At 43.0% G+C, this 27252-nt stretch overlaps 1 protein-coding gene across 1 annotated transcript; it reads right to left on the bottom strand.

Annotated features, from left to right (window-relative positions):
• Window positions 1–568: 568 nt before the first annotated feature.
• On the bottom strand, window positions 569–25363 carry LOC128407314 (protein mono-ADP-ribosyltransferase PARP14-like). Its single transcript, XM_053375561.1, has 17 exons — window positions 25081–25363; window positions 23289–23422; window positions 23163–23196; window positions 21757–22017; window positions 20157–20393; window positions 15925–18188; window positions 14548–14784; window positions 13315–13536; window positions 13063–13135; window positions 11959–12108; window positions 11524–11586; window positions 9844–10011; window positions 8293–8499; window positions 7595–8200; window positions 6454–6599; window positions 4966–5140; window positions 569–2939 (listed from the first exon to the last, which is right to left on the bottom strand). Exons 1-17 carry the CDS (start codon window positions 25271–25273, stop codon window positions 2653–2655), a joined length of 5457 nt encoding a protein of 1818 aa, XP_053231536.1. The 5' UTR covers window positions 25274–25363; the 3' UTR covers window positions 569–2652.
• Window positions 25364–27252: the final 1889 nt, after the last annotated feature.

The raw sequence follows: 27252 nt of genomic DNA, 5'->3' as shown, positions 1-27252 counted from the left end.
AATGGAATGAAAGATTTCGTGCCATTCTGGAAGTTTTTGTTTTGAACTGGGGCTGCATTCAGGCTGTTCTTCCTATAAAAGCCATACTGAACTTCCTTACCTCTACAATAAATGGGGAGGCTTGGAGCCAGGATCATGAAGTAACCTCTGCTTTAAGCGATAGAGGCCAAAACATTTAACAGGATGCATAGGGCAAATCCAAGAGTGCTAGTTCACTTTTTTTAAAAAAAGCTCTTGTGATGGGGGAAAAATCGACAAACTTACAACAGTGAATAATACAAGAGCAAATATCATTTTTATTATAAGATTATGGACTCCACTTCTCTTGATATGGTTTGCAGTTAGGCCAAAAAAAATGAGTGATGTGCCTCAACCTTGCCAATGACTGGCGGCGGACTGTGTGGAGGAAAATATTGTGTTAGGTCATTGTGATGATGCATACAGTTGTGGTTTGTGGCGTTTCCAGCTTCAGCGAGGAGCAGCAATAAGACAAACGCCCACTCTGAAATGGTTTGTGATTGAAACAAACAACATTCCTATGACAAGTTCAAATATTTGACAAATTGAGCATTTTTATAACCTTTAATAAATTTACATGCGAGGCAAGATTAGAACTAATTTTAAGGAGAGTCGCAGTAGCAGAAATCACATGATAATACAGGCATTTGAAATATGACAAAACCAAAATTAGTTAATGACACAATGGTATAACCTGGCAGCAGAAGAAAGCTAACAATTTTGCAAGTGACAGCTATTGGGCTGAATTTAAAGAGGTATATTTAAGGGATGCTCTGAACACCTTTAAAGCATCTTCCTAGGCCTAGTGCTGTCTGCCCCCAATGTTCTGCCTTGAGTTAGCTAAGCAGTTGACTAATTTTGTCCTAGCAGCTGAAAATAACAGCAAGGGATATTGGCTGCTAAGAAGAAGCAACGAATGTTTGTGCGATACTTTAAAGTCCAGCAAGTTTATTATGGCAAAAGGTGTGAAGCATTGACTAAGGTAGCAGTATGTATGCCCATATAGATGCAGAGAGAACTGTAAACAGGGATGTGAATTGGCAGTTCAGTCTGACAACTCCATTATAGTTCATGTGTACACCATATAAAACAATATTGCTAAGAACAAAAGCCACACCTGTAGTGTGAAAGGACACCATACTCTATGCATACCCAAACAAATAGAATCAAAATTTCTTAGAGCCACCTCTGGAAGCTGCTAAAAAGCCACAGCATGAGAAGTGTTTTCTTTCCTCTTCTTGATAGCAATACCCTTCAGCTTTATTTGCCTATTGACGTGAGAGTTCAGGTATCTACAAGCAGAGATGGTTGTTTCTCATGTAGTCTGCATAAAATGCATATTGGCACTTGGACGTACACATTACTAGAAATGTACTCTCTTCCTTGTTCACACTCTTATGCTTTCTCACAGGAGGCTGAACTGTTTTCTAAAGCCTCAGATGTAAGAATCATCCATTGCCTTTTAAAAATGTCCCATTCTCTTAAGATTAGGCCTTTGTTTGATGTGCAGATAATTTTCATACTGTGAAGCGCCTCACCTGCTGATTTATCAGTATCAAATTGCTGCCAAAGACACAGAAGTAACCCCAGGCTAGGTATTTTTTCTGGTCAGTTGGCAACATTACTCAACAGTCTGTCCCTGATATATCAAAGGACCTCTCTTTTTTCATTTAATTCCCTGCTAACCAGCAAGCGAAGAGAGGGCATAAAGTGCTTTCAGAGGAAACTCTTGCAGTGAATACATACGGGCCTTTTCATTTTAAGAAAAAGTTCGTTGCTAAAAATGTCTCCAGAAATAGGTACATTCTTGCCTGTTAAGTACCTGAGAAAAATGATTTGACACTATGCATAGGTAGTGCAGGCTGCTGATCTGAACAGCATAGACAAGTCACTGCAAATAGGCACAACAATCTGAAAAAGTGGATGGGAGGCACAGTGGTGACACTCAGAATTTTCTGAGAACTAGCAAAGATAGTAAGGATGTACCTACATTACAAAGCTCCACTTGGCTGCTTTGTAACTTCTGCTGCTACTGCACCAGCCCACTAACAAAAGCTATTTCTTAACCATCTTTATTTTTTAGAGCAAACACATCTCCAACTCTATAGAGAGCAGCAGGGAAAGGGACTGGACAGAAGATGCAATTGTAAAGGGCACTGAGCAAAGATGAGGTTCTCTGCCCTTCTGCAACTGCTATCCCTGGAAGCAACAGTCAATGAGGCTTGTATCCATGTGCAATGCGCAGTTCCACCCAAACTGAGTAGAACATTGAAGAATGTATAGGGAAAGGCAGACATCGGAGACCACCCTTGATATATTTTACCCATTGCCTTTATGAGATGGCAGCACACATGGTTCTAATCTATTACCCACCCTATTTTAATTTCAGCATTTTCTGTTCAAGTCAGTTCTACCTACACTAAAGTTACCAAGTTGTACAAACCCTGCCTGACTTCAAGCACACTTTCAAAACGCATGTCACAAGCTTTACTAGATATCAGTCAAAATTATTTGAGTCTTTGGAAGGCATAGCTAAACTAATTAGTCAGAAATTTCAAAAACTAGTAATTTCTAAAAAGCATTTTCAGATTATTGGGGGGGGCAGCACAATGGGTCTTCGGCTGCAAAAGCAACTTATCTTCTGAAGGTAATAAGATATTCTGGATAAGCCTGAGAATCATAAAATATGACAAACATTGTTGGTTTAGTAGTGTTATCAGTCACGCTGTCGTAAATTTCAACGCCTCCAATGCTTTTTGGTGGTGGAGTAATCAGTCCGTGTTTTCCTGTGCAATAATCCCCAGTAAGAACCCGAGCAAGATACATATATTTGCTACCATTGACGTCTGGTCTGGAATATGCATCATTTGCAGAATAGCTTGCATGGACAGCAAAATAGGTCCCGTTTCCAATCGCTGCAGCTGAGGCCAAAAAAAGAAACACATCTCAGAAAATATTAACATCTTAGAAAACGAATGCAAAGCATTACAACCATATTTAATCTGCAAAGCTATTTGATACACTAGACAAGCAGCTAACTCTATTAAATAAATGAAAACACACACTCTAATGATAATTATTATTATTATTATTATTATTTATTTATACCCCACCCACCTGGCTGAGCTTCCCCAGCCACTCTGGGAGGCTTCCAATCGAATGTTAAAAACAATACAGCATTAAATATTAAAAATTTCCCCAAACAGGGCTGCCTTCAGATGTCTTTTAAAGATAGGATAGCTGCATATTTCCTTCACATCTGAAGGGAAGGCGTTCCACAGGGCAGGCGCCACTACCGAGAAGGCCCTCTGTCTGGTTCCCTGTAACCTCACTTCTCGCAATGAGGGAACCGCCAGAAGGCCCTCGGCGCTGGATCTGTGTCCGGGCTGAATGATGGGGGTGGAGACGCTCCTTCAGGTATACAGGACCGAGGCCGTTTAGGGCTTTAAAGGTCAGCACCAACACTTTGAATCGTGCTCGGAAACGTACTGGGAGCCAATGCAGATCTCTCAGGATCAGTGTTATGTGGTCCTGGCGGCCACTCCTAGTCACCAGTCTAGCTGCCGCATTCTGGATTAATTGCAGTTTCTGGGTCACCTTCAAAGGTAGCCCCACGTAGAGCGCATTGCAGTAGTCCAAGCGGAAGATAACTAGAGCATGCACCACTCTGGCAAGACAGTCCACAGGCAGGTAGGGTCTCAGCCTGCGTACCAGGTAGAGCTGGTAGACAGCTGCCCTGGACACAGAATTAACACCTTCCTATTCAGACAGCCTTTGAAAACTAAGTTGCAGATGATGCTGATCACTGGTCTGTGCTCTCAGGGCATTCTGTGTTTTAATTTCTGGTTTTATATGTGTTCTGATGTATTTTCACTATTGTCTTTTAACTAGTTTAATTCTATTTTATAATGATGTTTTTAAATATTGTTAAGTCACCTTGAATCACAACTCGGGAGAAGGGTGGGATATGAATATATTATATTGTTACTACTACTGTTATTACTTTTATTTTATTATATCATTACTTTTGTATATTATTACTATTATTAAAAGTTCCTGCTTTTGAAGGCAAAAAATTAGGTACATTAACCATTTTTCTCCTTAAATGGAAAAATGTCTTGTATAAAAACACATTAACTGGAAGAGGGATTTACTTAGTTTCTTACATTTATACAGAGGTACCTCGGGTTAAGAACTTAATTTGATCTGGAGGTCCGTTCTTAAACTGAAACTGTTCTTAACCTGAAGCACCACTTTAGCTAATGGGGCCTCCCACTGCCACTCCGTCGCTGGAGCATGATTTCTGTTCTCATCCTGAAGCAAAGTTCTTAACCCGAGTTACTATTTCTGGGTTAGTGGAGTCTATAACCTGAAGTGTCTGTAACCCAAGGTACCACTGTATCTCACTTTTCCTCCATCTGGGAACCAAGATGGCATACATGTTACCCACAGTTCCCACATGGGCACATGTTTTGTTTCTTTATACAATGTGTTCCTTTCCAATACTTCAGCTAACATCTCCTTTTGTTTTTATTTTAAGGCAGAATTCTCCACTGAATCTCTCAAAGGTGTTCCAACTGAAGTCTCTTGCACCTTCTTTGAAAGTCTTATTCAAAATAGCAAGACTAATTTCTGAAAAGAAATTAAAAGGTATTTGGCTATAAGAAAGCAAATTCCGTTTTTTTCAAACTTAGAAACCTGTAGCTGTCCAGATGTTGTTGGACTACAACTCCCATTATTACTGACCCAGCCATATTGGCTGAGTCTAATGGGAACAGGAATTCAACAACTTGATGGGGGCAATGCACAGGTTCCCCACTCTGATATAGAGGGGATCATTCACTACTGAATGGGAGGTATTTCCTTATCTGCTTTTTAGAGCGGTTTGCAAATCACACTTGCTATCACATTCCTTTATAAAGTTACCTAATTTCAGAATTGACTTACCGTTCATTCCAGCATAACTGCGATTAAATCCAGTGTGGTTAATGGGGGTCACCGTGGAAGCAGGAGTCCCATGGAACAGAACCTGTTCATTTTTGTTATGGCTGTTCTTCTTATCCATATCCTGCTTTTTGAGTTGGTAGGATTTCCAAAGGTAAGGATTCTGAACCCTCTCAATCTACAAAAGTTGCAAAGAAAATACAACATTGAGAGAGATTAAGAAAAAGCAAAGACAGTATCTGGTTGTAAAAACAGATTATAGGTCTCGTTGGAACATTAAAAGGGCACAACTACACACTATGTCAACATGCACATACAGTGGTACCTCGGGTTAAGTACTTAATTCGTTCCGGAGGTCCGTTTTTAACCGGAAACTGTTCTTAACCTGAAGCACCACATTAGCTAATGGGGCCTCCTGTTGCCGCCGTGCCGCCGGAGCACGATTTCTGTTCTCATCCTGAAGCAAAGTTCTTAACCCAAGGTACTCTTTCTGGATTAGTGGAGTCTGTAACCTGAAGTGTATGTTACCTGAAGCATATGTAACCCAAGGTACCACTGTATTCCAAACCCCATGCTTGATTAACATAAAGGGGTGGCATTTACAGGGAAACAGCAACAGAAGGGAACAAGAAAGTAAAAGACCCTTGGCCGGTTAAGTCCAGTCAAAGGCGACTATGGGATTGTAGCACTCATCTCGCTTCAAGCCGAAGAAGCTGGCATTTGTCCACAGATAGTTTTCCGGATCATGTGGCCAGCATGACTAAGCTGCTTCTGGCACAACAGGACACCGTGATGGAAGTCAGAGTGCACGGAAATGCCATTTACCTTCCCGCCGCAATGGTACCTATTTATCTACTTGCATTGGTGTGCAATGCTAGGTTGGCAGAAGCTGGGACTGAGCAACGGGAGCTCACCCCGTCGCACGGATTTGAACCGCTGACCTTCTGATCGGCAAGCCCAAGAAGATCAGTGGTTCAGACCACAGCGCCACCCGCTCCCTACCACTACTGCCCTCTACCAATCTTCTTCACCAAGCAGGCCTGTTATCATCCAAGCGTTACAGAGGAAAATCAGTAGGTGGGGAATGCTTAAGAAACACACCTGCTGCTTCTCCCTGAAAGAGGTCCCATTATTCAGCAAACACAAGGCTGAGAAGCCTGGTTTGCAAGCTTAACCCATCACTAAGCTCAGTAGCTTGATTTTATGTGAATGGAAATAATGCTCCTATTCCCAGCTTCAGAGACAATGTGGAGGGCAAATGACAGTTATTCCATGTAACTGAATGTAAATAGGAATTGTAGCTGGAGGAAAGGGGATATCCTAACTATGACAGCTTTTACGCATGCACACTCTTCAGTTGCATGGACATATTATGTGTCTGGATATTACACGAGGATCTGACAACATTGTACAGCATTTCGATACAACTCAATGATGCATGCTTGTAAGGGGAACATGCTCCCCAAGCTTGTTGCCTCTACCATACTTCACCTTTTCTATTTTGTTTGCAGGGCAGCTACTCCGGAATTTCTTTTCAACTTCTTTGTATTCTTCTGCTGAAGGTTGCAGCAAAACCAGCTTGACACGATGTCCCTTCATATCTTCCCATTGTGTAGGGACAGGTACTGACGGTCCACCTGCAAAGGGTGAGCACATTTGGATTTTTGTGTGCTGAAGGAGCCATCCGCTCCCTCCCTTCCCCTTCCCTTGGGTCAACACCCTTCACTGCCACCCTGAGAGGCAAAAAGAGTGAAAACATGAACACGCAAACTTTTTTCCAAGTGATCTAAGTAAAAGTTGGACCCAGTAAAATTAATCTGAGGCTTAGAAAATACAAACAGTTGAAAGAGGAAACAGAAAAGAGTGGCACTCTTGCAACTTCCTCCTTCTGCTCTATGGACTTTTCAAAGGAGAAAAAAGGTAAATGCCCTTACTGTGTGTCCAAGGAAACTGTGAGAAGGGCTTAGAGGCCTTGGAGGTGCCGAGGGAAGACTTTATGGGTACAGCTGCAATACACTGGTGACCCCTGACACTGACATTACAAATTAAAGATGTGTGTAAATACAGAGGTTTGTTTTAAGCTCTGGAGTTTGGGAATTTGAGCTATTAAGGCGTCTACTGTTTCATGCCATCAACTGCCACCACATCCCTTCCAGCACTCAGGAGCAAGCTGATTCTTGCTGTTACTTCCTGAGGGAGATATTTTAGCAAGATCACATTCACCCACCGAGCAGTAGGGAACCTCAAGCCTCGTGACCAAATGCCACTCTCTATGCCCTCAGAACCCTTCCCAGGCCACACCCCTCACTGACCCCGCTTCCCATTCCAAATTCTTTTGCTAGGATAGAAAGTGGTCCTTAAGCTCTGATAACGCCTCTTGATTCTCTGGAGGGAGGATAGGGAGGAATAGGTGAGTGCAGAAACTAGCCCACTGGACAGAGGTAAAAGTTACATACATTTGTTGCTTTGCCCACTCTTGCTTTTGGTGATGCCAAACCAGCATGTGGCCCCCAGAAGGGAAAACAATCTTTGAGGTGAAAATGTTCCCCGTCCCTGCACTAATGGGACTCCAACACACCCAAAAGGAATACAGGCACTAACCTAGGCCTTGATTAGTTAAGCCCCTCATTACCTTCCTCCTTTACAATGCGCTTAATGTTTACAGTTTTTCCTTGGCCATCCACAGCACACATTTTTCTGGTGTCTGCTGTGTAGCTCCTTCCGAGAATTTGGACATTAGTGCTTTTCTTACTCATTCTAGCATCTTCCAAATGAAGATTGCTTAATTTGTCAAAAGGAGCAAAATCATTCCCTTTTGTGGAATATTGCCACTCGACCAAATTATGAGCAAGTTCTGCCTTGGATTGCTCTTCTCGGTCACGTTTAATTTTCTTGACCAGGTCATCAATTTGTGAGTAGGCTTCCAGTACATCACGAGGAATGCCCGATACGAGAATGAAAGGTGAAGATTGCTTTCTTTCTAGCTGAATGGCAATATGAAGTCTTTTCTGGAGGTTGTTCAGCTCCTTAATTTCTTCATCACCAAACAAATCTATTGATTCATCAGAGATAAGCTTTTCTGTCTGTTCCCGAAGAATCATTTCCCTTAACCAGGACTCGGCCTTCTGAACATCTTCTTTGCTTTCACCACAGACTTCAAACACGGCAACCTCCACCTTGGTTTCCACAACCAACTGACGTTTCTTTCCAGGTTTTTTTTTCTTACCAGAGATAAAATCTGCAGAGAAAGAGACGTTCTGTTAAATATGCCAAACGAATATTACAAGACATCGTGCCAGGAATATGAAGGATATAACCCTCTGCACTTACCTTTAATTTTAGAAAACACAGATTTAGAGGTGGGTAATGCAGTACCTTCTTTCTTTTTCATAGAGGCATAAAAAGCATTCTGCATATGCGGCTGGAAAATAACTATTTTGATCATTTGCAAATACTGCAGTGGTACTTTGCCCACAAAGTCAGCAACAGCACCAATCATGTCATCAGCTGCATCTGCTGGGTTCTTCCCTGCCTGGCCTGTATCCAACACAACAGAGAAGAATAAATGTATTATGCACAAAATGGAGAGGGGCTGCTCATCTCACAAAAGAAAACACAAACAGGTGTTAGTGTAAGTGTCTGCACTTTCATTTTAAAATATAGAAGATCGAATTCCTTCCACCAGTTCAACATGGCTGACAAGCAATAATCAGCTGAGCAAAGAAGTAAACCCCATAGCTCCTTCCTTCCCCCGCATCTGATGTTAAAAAAGAGCACCTTAATGAGGTGAAACAAATGCCCATCACAAGTTCCATATGGCCAGCAGACAGGTTAGACCACTAGTCTCCCTGCTCTCCCCACAGAAAACATTCTTCCAAATTACTGTACTTTTCCGTGTATAAGATGCCCCCATGTATAAGATGCTCCCTATTTTGGGGGACAGAAATTTCACCACTACCCATTCATGCAGCAACCAATAACACGCATAATAGTTGTTGACAGCTGCGGCAGCAACAAATCAAACGTCCACCCTATGCACTACCAAGGTATAAGACGACCCCCACTTTTTACCATGATTTTTAAGGAAATAAACCTAGTCTTATACACGGAAAAGTATGGTAACCAGAATGCAAGTGTGCAAACCCTTATGGCTGCAGCAACCCTCTGCCATTTCTGGAACGAGGAGGTGGGAAAGCACAGCAGAAAAGCAATGGTGCCAAACAGAATGAAAGGAAAAGGAATGGTGTTGCCACCTAGTCCTCCCTACACAAGGCTCCCGTGCCTTGGACAGCAGCAATATGAGGCAGAAATTCAAAATGTGAAGTTGTTTCCACCAGTGCATTTCCATGCTACGAAAAGGTTTTAACGCTGAAGTTCTGCCTGTCGTACAGTTCTCGGAGGGCACAGGAACAAAGCGTGGGTGGGGTGAAGTTGGCAGCCCTAATTTATTTATTGTATTGTATTGTATTTTTAATTGTAATCTTCTATGTTTAAGAGACTATGGTGTTTTTCCATTAATTATGCTGCTTTAAATGTGGAGCTTTGTTGTCATCAGTTATTTGTTATTTTGATATTCTGTTGATATTTCAAGATCCCAGCATTGCCTGCATGATCGAGCAATATTGAACATGTGGCTGTTGGTGGATATGAACTGTGCAGGTGATCCTTAAGGTATCCTGCACCCAAGTTGGTTAAAGTTTTGTGAATTAATGCAAGAACCTTGAACCTGACCTGGCAGTATATGGGCAGCCAGCCCACTAGCATTGCCTTTGAAATCTATTCCAGGAACTCAAATGCCTTAACGACAGTGACCTATTAATAGGTGAAACTTTCCACTAGAATTCTGCCCTTCGCTCCTTAAATGAAACCTTATTTGCAAACCTGTTCCAATTGCAGGGAAGGCAACAGATGTATACTTCTTTGCTTCACATTCATGGAGCACTATGGAGATCTGATTTTTGGTATCAGAATTGGGAGCAAGGTGGATTATTTTCTTACAGACCAGATTGCCTGCTTGCGTGGTTATAAATCCATTGTGAGACTGTGAGCCTAAAAAAGAAAAAAGAAAAGAAAAAAGGATGACAACCTGTATATTCATACTTAATCAACACAAGTCTAAACTCCCAGTAGTTGTTCATTGTCAGTGAATGACATATTGCAGAATGAAATGCCTTTGGCATAGATTACAAATATTAGGCAGGTCGAAAGAGATGGTCTGCAGGTGGCCAGCAACTAGGAATCTCTTCTGGCAACTGCCCTTCATTGTCTCATGCAAAGCGAGTTTTCTATGCACATTGCCCATATTTTGGGGGGTCCCGTTGCATGCTGGGTAGATACCTCCAATACATTTTCTGGCTATGTGCACAGAGGACATACATTTCATTTTGTACCAGGCTCACTCACATTCAGTGCCAGGAGTTAGGAAAGGTCAGAAGCTGCCAAAGAGAGATCAGAAGCAGTCCACAGCAAAATACGAAGTGTGAGATTGAGCCTGTCCACCCCACCCACCTGCCACAAAGTCAGTTGGAACTTGTGTACCACTGGGTTTGGGAGTCACTTAGAAGCTGCTTCCAAGTGTCTCCAAAGCCACACAGAAACTGAGAGGTTGCTTCCCAACCCCACCAAATCCTTTGTGAATGTTAAGAGAACTTGCGGAAGGGAAAGGCAATGACCGCAAATAACATTGGCTTCCAAGGTCAATCAAAACGTATGGTGTATGGTGGGCCCTGTGTTATTACAGACATCTCTTAGCATTTGATTGACTTCAGGTTTTCTAGCCAAAAGAAGAGTATGCCAAGAGATCCCTGGCAAATCTGCTGAAAACTGCCTAAGTCACCAGACTTTTGAAAATGGCTATCCATGGCCTGACACAAAATAGCAGAAAACTGGGATCCAAGAGCATTGCATGCATAGATAAAACTTAATTTTCATTAAAAGCTATGCCCTACAGCACAAAGATTTGGTAATAGATCACCCTATTGTGTACCTAGATGGTTTTTTCAGCTGCATGCTATTGCACACTGGTTTATGTTTTTGAAAGAGAAGAGAAGAGAAGAGAAGAGAAGAGAAACAAGTGTATAATATCTAGAGCTCTGTGTAAAAAGGACATGGAATGCCCCAGCCACATCATATTTATGCAATTGAGAATGGTTATCCCTGATGCATAAGGCACACTTTCTCCTCTGTCAGCAGATGCCCCCAAAAAGTCAGGCCAACTCAAGTGTGGATACAATCATACACACTGCATCCCTCCCCATTATACTTTTTAAGTGTTATGCAGTAGGCAACAGTATTCTGTTTCTCGTGCTAGCATGCAACATCCTTCTAGTTGGGAATGTGCCAATGCACATCTTGTGATAACTAGAATCTTCCCAGCACCGAGAAACTACAGATTACAACTGCATATTATACAGCATAACGATTCATCTAGCCCCAGTAACCCCACTCCCTATAATAGCTGATTAGGAAACAATCGAATCTACAATGAGCCATGAGCAGTTCCTCTCTATGAAAGAACTTTAAATATTATCTAACTGAATCGGACCGTTTGTTGTGTCATACCATGTAGCGCACACTCTGCTACAACTTGAGGTCCACCACCTTCCAAAATTGCTTTGGAGACACCTTCAAAAATCAGAGGGAGACAGTTTATTACTGTAGGTAATAAAAGCTATTCAAAACTCAGCTCACTTTTGCAAGTAACACCAACATATGCTTAAAATTACATCTCTATAACTTACATGTCAAACCTGTCAAACAGAAATCACATTAGACATTGCATTATAGGTATACTATAGTTTTAACCAGTGTAGTATAGTGACGCTAGATAAAATCCATCTTCTGATCTCATTTTACAGCTATCTGAGTGGATGTCACAAACATACACACATGTATCCAGCAACGTGTTTGCATATTAAAATGCTTTTTCCTATTTCCCAGTTAAATCATCATCAACATAAATTCAGGACAATAGATGAATTAACTGAAATTCAGTACCTGTTTTGGAATCAAATGTTGCATTTGTTAAGTTTACAATTACATCTGTATTTTCCTTTGTGATGTCTCCTGTTACTATCTGAAATAGAACTGATCCAATCTGCATTTCATGAATTCCCAAACTAGGGGTTGAAACAGGCCCAAAGAAACCTGAGAGTGAACAAAGAAGCAGGAGAATTTAACCAATGCAGAAAACTGTTCATTTTGCTACAAAAGATGAAGGTTGAAGCAACACAAAGATCAGTAACCAGGAACTAACACAATTTTAAAAAATGTTAATACAGTGGAACATCGGTTCCCAAACACCCCTGTTGTCACATATTTTGGTTCTCAAACGCTGAAAACCCAGAAGTAAATGCTTCCGTTTTTGAACATTTTTCGGAACCCGAATGTGCGACGCGGCTTCCACTGAGTGCAAGAAGCTCTTGCAACCAATGGGAAGCCATGCCTCAGTTTTTGAATGATTCAGAAGCCAAACAGGCTTCCGGAACAGATTTTGTTCGAGAACTGAGGTAGTACTGTAGCAGCTTCTGACGAGAGGCAATTTGGACTGGGGAAGCAGGAGCCAACAATTCTTTCCTGTTTCCCTGACTGAAGCTCCTCTTAGCTCCCTAAGAGGTAAAGGTAAATGTACCTCTGACCATTAGGTCCAGTCGTGACCGACTCTGGGGTTGCGGCGCTCATCTCGCTTTATTGGCTGAGGGAGCCGGCGTACAGCTTCCGGATCATGTGGCCAGCATGACTAAGCCGCTTCTGGCGAACCAGAGCAGTGCACGGAAACGCTGTTTACCTTCCCACTGCAGTGGTACCTATTTATCTACTTGACGTGCTTTCGAAATGCCAGGTTGGCAGGAGCAGGGACCGAGCAACGGGAGCTCACCCCGTCACAGGGATTCGAACCGCTGACCTTCTGATCAGCAAGTCCTAGGCTCTGTGGTTTAACCCACAGCAAGGTAGTTAATTTCAAAAGGGGAAAGGGAAATGGGGTTAAAATCCCTCCCCCAGAGCCACAGTCCAAATTCATTTTCACATGTAGCTGTTTATTCATCATCAAAGAGGGCCAGAGAGATCAGAATTCAGCTGCAACTGAACAAGTCAACTTGCCTGTACTGTCTTCATCACTTGGGGGCACACCCCTGGAAATTCCAGAAGCTTGAGAGAACACTTGTAAGAAGACCTAGAAAGAAAACCAAAGCGTTACCCACAAGGTTTCTGAGACCCGACTCCCCCCCCCCCCCCATGTAGGAACAGAACACAGTTCTAGAACTGGAAACAAAACATGACTTAATATTATGAAGTATAGTATTTGCAAACCAACATTTGGAACAATTTAAGACAGGAAAGCAATCACATTACCTGTTTGTTGTCTTTATCATTTGGATGCAAGAGAATGCGAACTTCCTGAAGGGACTTCAAATTCTTCCTGCTACTGAATTGAAGCACCTCCTCAAACATTAATTTAGCAACTTCAGATTTTGGAAAGTGAAAACCTCCTGTTCCAAGCGCTGGGAAGGAGACAGAGCTCAACGACAGCTGTTCAGTGGTCTCCAGGCATTCTCTCACAATATCCTTAAGCTTCTGTAAAATATACACCCAGGTATCTTCAGATATGATTTTTAGCCATTCAAGCCAGAACATCTGCCTCCTCCTTGTGTGCATTATCAATATACCATTAAGGGCATGTTGAAACCCAGTGCCAAGCTAGGTACCCCAACCTTAACTCATAACACTCCATTGCTTCAAACACTTCAGTTCTAGTAGCCAGAGGTGGGCTGTGGAAAAGGTGCTTCAAGCAACATTGGAAAGGTTCATGGGAAACTGCCATATATTTAGACCACTGGTCCGCCTAGCTCAGCATGGCCCACACTACCAGGCTCGCAGTTTTGGGGTGCTTCTGGGTGCATCTCTGTCACCAAAGGCTCAGGTAGCTTCTGTGGCTAAAAGTGCCTTTCACCAACTGTAATTAATGCATCTGCTTGGCCACAGTAGTCCATGCACCGGATGCTTCAAGACTGGATTACTGCAATGTGCTCTATTATGTGGGGCTTCCCTTGCAATTCATCTGGAAGCTACAGTTAGTGCAGATTGCTGTACTATTGCTGACAGGATTGCTGTACACAATTGCTGACAGGATTGAGGCCTTGCCAGCATACAGCACCTGTGCTCAAGAGATCTGCAGGTTGCCCATTTGCTAGGGCCAAGTTCAAGGCGTTGCTATTAGTACAGTGGTACCTTGGTTTTCAAACTTAATCCATTCCGGGAGTCCGTTCGACTCCCAAATCATTCGAAAACAAAGGAGCAGCTTCTGATTGGCTGCAGGAGCGTCGGATGTTCCCAAAAAATGTTTGCAAACTGGAACACTTACTTCTGGGATTGCGGTGTTTGGGAGTCAGTATGTTCGGCAACTAAGCCGTTCAGGAACCAAAGTTTGATTGTATATAAATCCCCAAAACAACTCAGGACCAGTTTACTTGTGAGATCGTCTTAGCTGGGGCTGTTGTGAGTCCCCGGGGTGGGGTGGGAGAACATATGACTTGTGTATTTTACATTCCACTACAATTAATGTGGTCAAGGGTATGAAGCAATTACCTGAATTGCAGGTCCTTTTCCGGCATCCCATTGGGGAATGATGGCATGAAGCACAATGGAACAGGCCAGGTTATATCCGCCTGTTTGGATCACACAGCTGCCCTGAGCACCTTGGTTTTGGATTGCTTGATCAAACTCGGCTTGGAGCATTGGTCCTGCCTTCTGCAGCACAGCCTTGGAAAGTGGACCCACACCAAGCTTCAGATCAGTTCCAATACTGCTCACGACAACGTCGGTCTGTAACCATAACACTCATAAAAATACTTGCAAGGGGGTTACATATATCAAGCCACAGATAGTCATGCCTTGCTTGTAAATTTTCCAGGGGCATCTGACCACTCTTGGATCACAGACAAGAGCCAGCAAGACATTATTATGTTGTCATCGGTCACAGATGACCATCGTGAATTATTATTCAGTAGTCCAATTTGAGCAGGAATATCCGCAACAAGCAAACCATCATATTTGTAAACACCAGGTTTTTAATCATCATCATCATGCAAAGCTATTTTTTATTTGTGGATGAGATCACTGAAACACCATGCACTTATTTTGTATTGGTTTAGCATAAAATAAATGCAATTTGTAGTCTTTTGTTCCCTATCCCCAGGTCATATGGGCTGCTTTTTTTCTAAACCAAACATAGTAAAGCAAATCTCTGATTCCAAGTCATCATCTCTTTAAGGAAAACAGCCTTGTAAATCATGGAACATAAGGATGACATTTTGGTTTTTGGAGCAAATAGGCATGTTTGCAAAACAGAAGAACTGTTATCATTATTACATCCACCCTGACAACTACCTACTCTAATGGCTACAATATGCCATCTGCCCTTTGAGGAGGAGGAAGAAGAGGGCAAAGGGAGGCAGGTACAGACAACTTCAGGCCCTGCTCCAGTCAGAGTGACTCCTCCTTCAGCCAACCTCAAACGTTATATCACTTGTTTTAGCCCTTTAAAATTGTAAGCCACCTTCTGTGCCTTGGCAGAAAGGCAGTATATAAATGCAATGGATGGATGGGTGGATAATAAAACAGTATGCTTCTTTCAAGCCTAATTTCAGCACATAGAGGATATCCTCTGGGTACCATGGAAAGCTTCTGAATGTGTGCCTCCAGGAGCCATGTTGGACAACCCAGTTTAAAAATCTCCTAGGGGTAACCAGTATGGTGCCCTTTAAATGTTGTTGAACTCTCAAGCGGCGCATGTCCACTGGTCAGAGCTGCAGGGACTTTTATGTGGAGGGCACTCTGCTGGCCACGCCTGTTTTAACAAGAGCTTTACAATTCAAATTAATTTGTAATTGTCTATTTAAATGCAAAAAGAGAAGTTCAACATGCATTTGGAAAAATGCTTTGTGGGTCATTTCACATGCTTACCGTCGCATCTTCAATGCCTTTTTCCTCAAGTATCAGTTTCACACCTTCAGCAGAAGTCACCACATGAACGTTCTCTCCCATTTCCTTGGGCTGATCGAGCAGTAATTTGGGTTTGGGCAGTAATTTGGTTTTGGGTGACCCCTCTCCGAATATTTCATTCAAAGCATCAGCAAGAGCCTGGACTGTATTATCTGACACATCCACAAGGCAGATCTGTTTCAGGCAGCCGCTCTCAGTGGTTTCTTCCAAGTGTTCCTTAATGGATACTACAATGGTATGGGCACACTCTTCTAATGGAAACCCAAAAATCCCAGAGCTTATGGCAGGGATGGCTATGGAGCGGTGGTTATATGTTTCTGCCAGGTTTAAGCTTCGCTTCACAGCCTCCTTTAACAGTCGTGTACATTTTTCTTTTTCTGAACTGTTCCACCTCGGCCCAACTGCATGTATCAATTCTTTACATGGCAGATTCCAAGCATGTGTTCTAATTGCACGGCCAGGCTTCAAACGTCCATGCTTTCTGACTAGGTCATCACACTCACTTTGCAGCTGTGGGCCGGCCGCTTTTAACAGGGCATCTGCAAGGCCACCAATGTGCTTCAGGTCTTCATTAGATGCATTGACCACAACGTCAACTGAGGAACGGGTCAAGTCACCCTTATAAGCCTCTACCACAACACCATGTTTTAAAATTATTTTAGCGTGAGGGTGCCCTAGTTTTTCATCAAAGTTTCCTTTATCTTCTCCTTCTTTCTGCAACCTGATCAAACAGTGAAAGGTTTGCTTTGCTTCAGTAATGTAGGTAAGTTCTCGGGTTTTGAAGAAATTTTTCACTCCTGGTTTATCAAACGACACGATAACAAAATGCAGTAAAGCCAGCTCTTGTTCAACCACAGCAGCTGCTTTCATCACATCTGCTCTAGGCCCACTCAGGACAATATTCTTCTCCTGAGCTTGCTGCCCAAAATTGATTTTCAGACCATTCTTCCTCAGGTTCTGCCAAACTTTGCCCTTTTCCTTCTCCATAAACTGCACAACGGCCACAGCCTTGGCAGGGATTACTTTTCGAATTTGTGTGTTTTTTTCAACAAAGTCAGAAAGCACCTGATAAACATCTACTACGGCTTTTGTATAACCAGCAATGGTTACTTTGGCCTCTTCTTCCAAAGTGAGGCAAACATCAATTACGAAAGCTACCTCAAGAGAATTGTGCCTCTTATGCAATCGCTCAGTGAGTTCTTTCCATTCCCTTTTGTTGACAAGTTCACGGTTCATCAAAGTAATAGATTTGTGAGCTAGGTTTTTCTTCATTTGCTCCTCTGCTTTCAAGAGACTCTCATCAAGATATCCGAATAATGCTACAGAATCATATTGAAGTTCATAGGAGGCATTAATTTTATTTGCACCAAATATGATCACTGTTACCTTTCTGCTATTTGCATGCTGTAGGAATTGAAATATTGCAGGGGGGGTGTTGACTTTTTTCTCCTTTATGTTATACAGCTTCTCCTGTAGGGCACATTTCATCTTATAGACTTCCGCAACCATTCCACTCAGCTGCACCATCTCAGCTGAAGTATCGTAAGAGAACTTAAGGTCTGGGTTCTCTTTATAGACATCATCTTCAAGCAAAACCTGATGCAGAACAGCATACTTCCCCGGGGTGACTGCCAAAGTTTCACGTATAGTTTGCTTAGCTCTTTCTGCATCTTTGGTCAAATTTTCCATGTATTCGTTTATCGATTTCTTCACACCGTCCACAGTAAATACAAAACCGGCGAGGGTAACTGTTTCTTTGGAAACATCCCAAATTGCCAAAACATCCTTTATCAAATTGTTTTCTATGGTAGGCCATGCTGCTGGGATGGTTTTGCATTGAACAGCCTTGAACTTGGACATGATGCGTGTAAACTCCATAGAAATTTTATCTTTCCAAGTCTTGATCAGTTCCCTCATTGACCTTCCTTGTTTAGATAAGGCAGCTGAAGGGTGTATCACAACCTCTGGCTGTTTGCAAGTCGCCTGAGGCCACGTTAGCTCACTGTGACACTTTGCCATTTCTTGATTTATTTCTTGGACCAGGCCATCCTTCCCCTGTAGAAACTGCCAGATATAAGGATCTAAGGGGAATCTGACGGGGTCTGGCATCTTGATTTCAGCCCTCTCCTTTCCATACAAAACCATATCTAAAGAATCGTAGTATGGATAAACTGAAACTGGTTGATTGTCAAAAAAATGCTGCTTTTCCAATGCTGCCTGCACAGCTAAAAAAAGGAAAAAAAGAAAAGATTTAAAAAAACACTTAATATTCTACCATGCCAAATCCCTCAAATGCATAGACCACTCAAAGATGGCTGCCTCAGAAATGACTTGAAAGTACACCCAATGGCTTGTAATCCTTACAGAAACAGTTCATGGTTTGTTTCCTTACAGTGAAAGCATGGAAAAGCAAAGTGAGCACAACTGGCTCATGCACTATAAACCACAGTTCCTGGCTTAACTGTGAGATGAACACAACCTTTTTATTGCCTTTCGTGCTGCTTTTGTTCACAAACTCTCTCCTTTGTTCTCCTAAACACGACTGTTAGCAACTTGGTAGTGAAAGAAACACTCATGCTCAAAGGTTATATTCCTGTGACTGAGCAGTGGACTGAGCAGGTTCTGATTCTCAGCTCATATTAAATCCTTTTCTTGGATTAGCTGAAATTAAACCATTTTGTTGGGTTAGCTGAAAGCACTGCTGCTGGTGAGGGGACTTAATAACTGATTCCCCTCCCCACCTTCCCTTGCAGTTCTAGTATAAGTCAGTAAGAAACCAGGAAACTATTATCATGAAATGCTCTGGAAATATGTAGCCACTGATAAAAGATGAAGTTTTGTGAAATAAATCAACTGGGGACAGGGGGAACTACTCTCACTCTCTTATAAGCAATGTACCCTCCCAGTACGTTTCCAAGCACAATTGAAAGTGTTGGTGCTGACCTTTAAAGCCCTAAACGGCCTCAGCCCACTATACCTGAAGGTGCGTCTCCACCACCATCGTTCTGCCCAGACACTGAAGTCCAGCTCCAAGGGCCTTCTGGCGGTTCCCTCACTGTGAGAAGTGAGGTTACAGGGCACCAGGCAGAAGACCTTCTTGGTAGTGGCGCCCGCCCTGTGGAACGCCCTCCCATCAAATGTCAAGGCAATAAGCAGCTATCTTACTTTTAAAAGACATCTGAAGGCAGCCCTGTATCAGGAAGTTTTTAATGTTTGGTATTTTATCACATTTTTATTCTGTAGGGAGCTGCCTAGAGCGGCTGGGGAAACCCAGCCAGATGGGCGGGGTATAAATAATAAATCATTGTTATTATTATGCAATGTTCTCTGCTCAAAAGCTGAAAGAAAGCACTGAGTTCTTCTTAATAGATCACAACTGAAAGAGAAAGCACTTCTCTGTGTCAGAGGCTGTGGTAAACAGAACGCTCTGGCTCAACAGATTCAGCACACAGGCCTAATCCAAAGTGGAGGAACGATTCCAGTGGTATATTATTCTATGGGGGGGCAAAGAGATGCAACTGCCAAGGCACAACTGTGACCCTTAAAGTGTGCTTCCAGTAGTACAGAGGCAAAGGAGAGCAGGCTGATGTGCAATAGAGCTGAAGACTGCTGGATGGGCCACACAGTTGAGTTCTCCACAGGAAAGATACCCGCAGGTGAAAAGAAAGCCTCAGGTGCTTCAAAGCAGCTCCAGGGCTCTTTGCAAGCCCTGTGTGATGCTTTGAAGTCCAGACACAAAGTGCTTTGTGCATGCTTTCAAGGGCCCAATCACCTGACATCATTGCAAGGTGAGGTGATGGACATGCAAGCAGCCCCACCCACTTGTCAACTTTAGCCCATGAGGATAGGATCTGATAAGGACCTGGTCCTCCTGGCCAAAAAAGGGACCCCATCCCTGACATAATACATGCTTGGAGGTGCCCTGGAAGGCTTGGAAGGTTAAAACTTTCCAGGCCTATGGTTCATCACCATTCTAGTGCTACCTCCCCTGCTGATCCTGCCATTTGGATTATCAATACAGTACAGTTCTTCCCTTGACTTGTGAATGACAGTTGTGATTATTTTATGACCTTAAAATCCACCAACGCCTCAATCTCCAAGAAGCCATTAACAGAGCTCCTGTTTTTGAGCCATCCCACTAGCGATTGTTTTGTTTTGTTTTTTCAGTCACCTACAAAAATAGAATATACTACCTTGGTGGTCACAAAAAGTAACGATGGCTGAATTCTCCTCAGGTGACATTTGAATACTAGACACTTGTCCTCCTCCATGCTTTGAACTTTCAAAATAGAGAATTAAATAATCTTTGGGTACTCCTGACGGGATATTTTCAACTTTGATCGTCTGCGTCAATTCAAGAAGCTTGGCAGTAATTTTGAATTCTTTAAACCTGATGTTCCTGTGACACTGGGATACAAAATTTGCAGCATCTGAAAAGAAAAGGCAAAAGTCTTATCAGGCAATTCTTTCTTGCTCTACTGTGATCATTCACAGATGTTACTGTCATTCACAGTTGTTGTTGTTATTATTGCTCAAAATTGGTTTGGCGCATGGGACAGGGGTGATAGGAATCTTAAGAAATTTCAGGTAAGTTTAGCTTTAAAGACAAAACAGCTGAGGTCACCAACAGGAGCAATTATTATGCCCCACCACCAAAAAGACCCTGCCAGATAGTGCAACGCTGTTTCCATTCTACCCAGAATTACAAAGGGGCTGAGGGCAACCAAGCTGGTGCCTCTAGCAGCAGCAAAGCCTTCTTTTTCTGGAAGAAAAGGAAAAACCTTCAGCCACTTCATCTTTAGAAAGGCAAGCCAATCCCTACAGATTTTTTGAATTCGCCTGTCCCTGAGTGGTCCTGCAGCCTTACAACCTTACTCAGTGAGGCTCAGATTCCTCAGTGCTATCCTTTGTTCCTCTTTAAAGAGCAACCGCAGACAGTGCAAAGAAATCAGGAACCAAGGCATGACCAAGACAAGATAAGAATAAGAGTAAGAATTTATTATTTATACTCCGCCCATCTGCCATGAACAGAGTAATCTAAAACTGAAAGTTGGGAGGGGAAAGGGGCTGGATGAGCATCTGTGGGCGTACTGCGTACACCTGCTCCGAAAAAGAATACTGAACTAGATATACTTTCCCCAAAAGAGTCAATTCTTATGTTACCGTTCCAACTCACTACATTGCCATTTCCTTCAGCGACCGAGTTTTGCCTTTCACTCTTTCCTTCAGCCGGTGCTAAAATACTGAGCAATGCTACAGCCAAAAGAAAATTCAAATTATCTCTGTTAAGAATGTAACAAAAGTGAAGAGCCATGGAAGTATGGGAAGTGAGCAGCGCAGTGACAAGCAAAGACTTTTACACTGAAATGGAAAGGAGTGGACTAACCATTAATTAAGAATTCAGAGGAACGGAATTGGGAAAGTGTGCAGTTTGGAATACTTCTGGAAAGAAACTGTGTAGCAAACGGCCTTCCTCAACCTGTTGTCGTCCAGATGTTCTGGAATACAACTCCCATCACCCCCAGCCTGTATAGCCCAATGGCCAGGTATGATTAAGATTACAGACCAAAGTATGGGGAGGGCAGCAAGTTGGGAAAGGCCATTTACATAAACTTTTAACTACAGTTAGGATCAAGCTTTTATCCTGAACACTCCAAAAACAGACCAGTAACCCGAGAAGCCGAGAATATGTGAACTTCACAGGTATTTTAATGGAATTGTTTTAAAAGGAATCAACGCCAACAATTCTCCCAATGTGAAATTGTCAAGCAACATGAAGTTACCATTTCTTACCAATACTTTGCTGAAAGGTTATCACTGCAGCATTTCTCTCACTTATCAGTTCAATCTCAAAATCACTTCCTTCTGAGAGTCCACTGATATTCTCTACCAGCAGATTTAAGACATCAGGCTTATCGAAATATTCCTCAACATTTTCAAGAATGACACGGGAAGAGGTGTGGGATTTGGTGAGATTATCCTCCTTGTGACAGGGAGTTTCATGTGTCGATCTGTTTGCTTCGATGCCCTCTTTTTGCAAGTCTCGCTGCACATCTGATTTGAGAAAAAAACGTGTAAAATATGCAACTACTCAGTGTTTGTCAGCATAGACAGAACAGGTTGCCAACTATTTTTCTGGGATTTAACCTTAATCTACATCCTCTTCTTTTTGTGTGTAAGGTGGTGTTAAATACTGTTCCAGCAGCCATTAATATGCTTCCACCCAAGCCCATAATGTTTACTGAGGGAACTATGCTCACAGCAAACCAGAATAAATCACCAAATTACTGGGCAGAAGCTAACTAAAGGAAGAAAAAGAAACATACTATATTGATCAGAATTCTGTGATTGTTAGTAAATAAACCCTGAAAAAAGCATGTCTCTTGAAGAGTCAGAAATTAAGTAAGAAGTTAATGTGTTTGTGGTATGCAGTGCTATTTTTCTAGAAAAAGAGGTACCGGAACTCACCATGAATGCCTCCCTCGTTCTCTTAAAATGGCAATGGCACCCACCTGAGAGGTGCCGGAATGAGTTCCAGCAAGTTCCAGCTGAAAAAAAGCCCTGATGGAATGTATTTGTAGGTATTTCGTGTTTTTATACAGTAGACTACCCTGTGATCTTCAGATGAAGGGCGGTACAGAAATTAAATGAATGAATGAATGAATACTAATAATAATAATTCATCTGGGCTGCAGATTTTATTTTATTTTTTACATGGAAGAAACTGGCAAAGCACAAAAATTTTCTATCCTTGCTCTGAAAGTGGGAGGTCCCACTCCACCCACCCACCATTTTTTTATTGCTCTGGGAATGTTCCAATTGATTCTTTCCAGGCTATAAGTTCCCAGAACAAAAAAGGCACCCCCATTTTGTTGCAGTCCTAGCTGTCTGTGGAGCTGCTTTTGCATCTTGTTTCCTTATTTTTGAGAACCATCACCAGAGAAATAGTGTGTGTGTGTGTGTCACAAAGAATGTGGTCCGAGCCCCAGATGACAGGGTGAGTATCATCATTACATATATATAAATCATTGGCTTGGAAGTAGGAGGAGAGAATGGTGGCCTCAGTGGGCTTGCCTGGGCTTTCTTTCTGTAAAAACAGAACAAAAAATACCCACCACACCTTTGGCTAGGGATAGGAAAGCCCGCCCACCCACCCCTGCCCCTGGCATGATAATGATACTGAAAGAGAACCACCATACCAGTCTCTTCTGCCACGTCTTCTCCCCTGGAAGCCTAAAAAGAGAACAATAGCATATTGATTTGTTGCTTTGAACATCTTGGCTTCAGAGCTCTAGATTCCACGAGGTCAAATATTGCCTTAATACCTGATGAAGATCAGTTTCCTTCTTAGGCACATTCTCTTTGGCAGTTTTTTCATGCTGTGTGACCACCAGCTTCAATGTTCCTTTTCCTTCTAGGTCAAGTTCATGGGTCTCTTTGGAAAGAACCCTTTGCCTCACTGAAACAAAAAAATAAATTACTGTCATCATGATAACAGAGTGACCACCATGCTGGCTTACTGCTCCTTGGTTAGGCATGGGAGAACCTGCAAACATCCAGATGCCAGACTACAACTCCCATCATCCACATGGAACATGGGCCATCCTAACTGGAGCTGATAGGGGCCATTGTCTAGAGGGTTTTTGGCTCCCTGTCGCTGTAGAGATTCTAGAAATGTTCATGGCTATGTTCAGGCAGCAAAGAGAAAGGACCAAGCAGTTTTGTTTGCAGTCAGTTTCATAATGACTAAGCGATCCCTCTCCACGCCAAAATAAATAAGGCGTGTATCTTCTTTAATTCCACAGTTAGTATTTGGACTCATGACTGATGTGAGCAAGCCTTCCTATTTTGAGTGACCAGACACCGAAGGTCAAACATCAGTTTCAATGGAATTTGGGGTGATAAATCCTGATCTGGGGATAGAATTCTTTAATCCAACAGGGATGCAATCAACTCCACCACATGATAAAATTCTGAACTCAACAGGCACAGAACTAATGGAACTATATTGGTGTGGGGGTATGTAGTCATATCTAGTCTGAAACCTCTTTGACTTCCAATTATTTTGTTTTGCTTATTTCTCTATGTATCTTGTGGCTAACGCCCCAGTTTCCTTCCTTTTGTGGTTCTTTATCTCTTTCTCCTCCTTCAATTTGCTGAGTAGGGGATAGTCAGAGAGTGAAGGTGGTTATTGGTACATTTGTTTGTTTTTCATTTTAATTAACATAACTGTTTTATGTATGTCTACATAACGATGAAAGAAGGGACACATTTTCAGCCTTTGTTCCTTAGCGAGCACAAAGATGTCCCAGAGGATAATATCCCTCCCCTCACACCAGCTGCCCCCCATAATCCATATTTCCCTTGTGCTGTACTACTCCTGTCTAGTAGAGCTGTTTCTATCTCACAGGCCATTTGCTGGACTCTTGCCCCTGGTTAATCACAAGACAGCTTCTGTCAGGATTGCCTGGGGTTTCACTTTTACGTTATTAGGCTTAGCTACAGACTTAGGGGGACACGGGTGGCGCTGTGGGTTAAACCACAGAGCCTAGGACTTGCTGATCAGAAGGTCGGCGGTTCAAATCCCCATGACGGGGTGAGCTCCCGTTGCTCAGTCCCTGCTCCTGCCAACCTAGCAGTTTGAAAGCACGTCAAAGTGCAAGTAGATAAATAGGTACCGCTCCAGCGGGAAGGTAACGGCGTTTCTGTGCGCTGCTCTGGTTCGCCAGAAGCGGCTTAGTCATGCTGGCCAGATGACTGGAAGCTGTACGCCGGCTCCCTCAGCCAATAAAGCGAGATGAGCACCGCAACCCCAGAGTCAGTCACGACTGGACCTAATGGTCAGGGGTCCCTTTACCCTTTACCTTTTACAGACTTACGGGGTAGGTTTAAGATTGCAACCCAAGGAATAAGACCCAATAGACCCAATAGTGTCTCCTACGCGGGAACGTCCTTTTTTTTTAATATTTATTAAAGGCACATAACAACTCGCACCCCTTCCCTCTCACGAAAGCTGCAAAGCTACTTTCTGGAAGCGTCCTACAAATGCATCGAGGGGGAGCACCAGTCCCAGGAAAAGAAGGGGAATTTTTTTCTCTCCCCCCCCCCGTCTCTTACCTTCTTCCTTAGCAAAGCAAACCAAGACCTGCCCGGATTGCAGCTGGATCTCACACTCTCCGCCTCCCGACTTCTTCCGGCTCTGGAAGTAGAGCAAAAGTTTGTTTCTCAGCTGTTTGGTGGGTTCTGGGGTCCCCCAATCCGCCTGCACCCGCACGGCGAATGGAGACAAGGGCCTCCTCCCCTCCGCCATGTTGCCGAGAGTGGCCGAGGAGCCGCCACTTTCATTTTCGTTTTCCTATATGGGCGCCGCTCCCGAGCTTTTTCTTGGCTGTGACGCGATATTGGGGAAAAGGGAAGGGCCGGTGGGTGGTTCCCTCCGCCTCCAACCCGACCCTGGCCACCCCTCCCTTGCCTCCGGTGTTTTCCAGGAAGAAACCCGAGCAGACCAGTGACAGATATTCTACTGCTTAAAAGGAGAGAGGCAAAAAACAGCCGACCAAAGCGGAGGCTGGTGCCCCAAAACGGTAATTGGAGAGCTGTATCATAGATGGGTATTATTCACACTACGTTGGAGCAGAGTTTTCGACGTCCTCATCGTTACAGCTTTCAGACTTTTCTTCCCGCATCGCCTTTTTTAAAAAATCATTTTAATTTCGTGTTCTACCTCTGGGTAGAACATGTATTTACTCGAGTGCCAGTTGCTGGTAATGGCAAGGGAAGAGCGCGCAGCCTCGGAGTGGGGCGGGGGAGGAGAGAGAGAGAGAGCGAGCAAGATTGACAGCTGCTCCTGAAGTGTAGTTTAAATTCATTCCGGAAGCCCGCAAAATGATTTACGGATTTGTTTAGTTATTTTAAACAAATTAAAAATGCCCATATGCAATTAAGAAAACAATTATAGACTGAGTAACAAGTTTTATTAATCCCATGTGGGCAACTGTGATTTCATATGTATAAATATGAAGATCCATCTTTAAGTGTCTGCAGTTTGTTCAATTCTGGGCTGCATTCAAATTAATTTGTACACTAGGGCAATGATTACCACTAGGATAAAGACACTTCTCCCCTTTCCTCCTGCTGAGTGCCCCCAAATCTGCTCTGGAAAGTTGAGAATACCCCAGAACAAATGGGAAGGGCGCGGGGGTGGGGGAGAACACAAAAAAGTCCTTGCACTGATGGAACATTGCTGTGTTGAATTCAATGTGATGATTTTTAAGTTCATGTTTCCTGTTGATTAATAAATCACATGATTGTGGTTTTGTGAAATTAGGGTGTTTATTTGGAGCCTTAATTTAAATTGACTGAATTAACATTCCTAGCAGTTCAAAAGCACATCAAAGTGCAAGTAGATAAATAGGTACCGCTCCAGTGGGAAGGTAAATGGCGTTTCCGTGTGCTGCTCTGGTTCGCCAGAAGCGGCTTAGTCATGCTGGCCACATGACCCGGAAGCTGTACGCCGGCTCCCTCGGCCAATAAAGCGAGATGAGCGCCGCAACCCCAGAGTCGTCCTTGACTAGACCTAACGGTCAGGGGTACCTTTACCTTTACCTTTAAACATGTCTTCATAAAACAGTCTCCGGTCCTGGTATTGTAACCAGTATTGGTTCTTCCACTTGGATAACTGGGGCACATCTCTAAGAGAATGTCAAGCAATTTTATAAAATAAAACCACTCAACTAATTCCAACCTAAAACTATGGATAGCTTGTACTAAACAAAGTCTGCATTAACTACTATATTTCCCTGCATCCACTCATTAAAAGTTGCAGGAGCTGCTGGGTGGGCCAGTGAAGCCTGATCTGAGCGACATGCAAGTCCAGAGGATTTCCAGAAAAAGGGATGTGAATCTGCTTACAACAAGGTCTATCCTTAGCTTAAATCAAGAATATCTTGATTGGAGGAAAATGCTGGTGCTATTATTTTTTGCTTGTTAGCTGGTCAGTAAATTTCTAAAATGATGAAGTTTGGGGTCTATGCCTGTCAAAATATCAAACTACATCCTCCCAAACCTGGAAACAAGTGTTTGAAACTCCTATTGTTCTGGGCGCATTTTGCGACAGGGAATTTCATTAGCGTGGGCAGTTTCTGAGCTCTGGGCGCAGTACTGTGCCTAAGATTTCCGATTAAAACTGCAGAGTGGAAGGAAAGGACCTTTTTCTGCCTCCCCACATCCAGCTACTCCCTAAAGACTCGAGAAGAGACCCTCTTAAGAATATTAGGTGGGTGGGCAGGG

Source organism: Podarcis raffonei, chromosome 1, assembly GCF_027172205.1.
Source record: "Podarcis raffonei isolate rPodRaf1 chromosome 1, rPodRaf1.pri, whole genome shotgun sequence".
NCBI lineage: Eukaryota > Metazoa > Chordata > Lepidosauria > Squamata > Lacertidae > Podarcis > Podarcis raffonei.
This window is presented reverse-complemented; position numbering and strand designations above follow the sequence as displayed.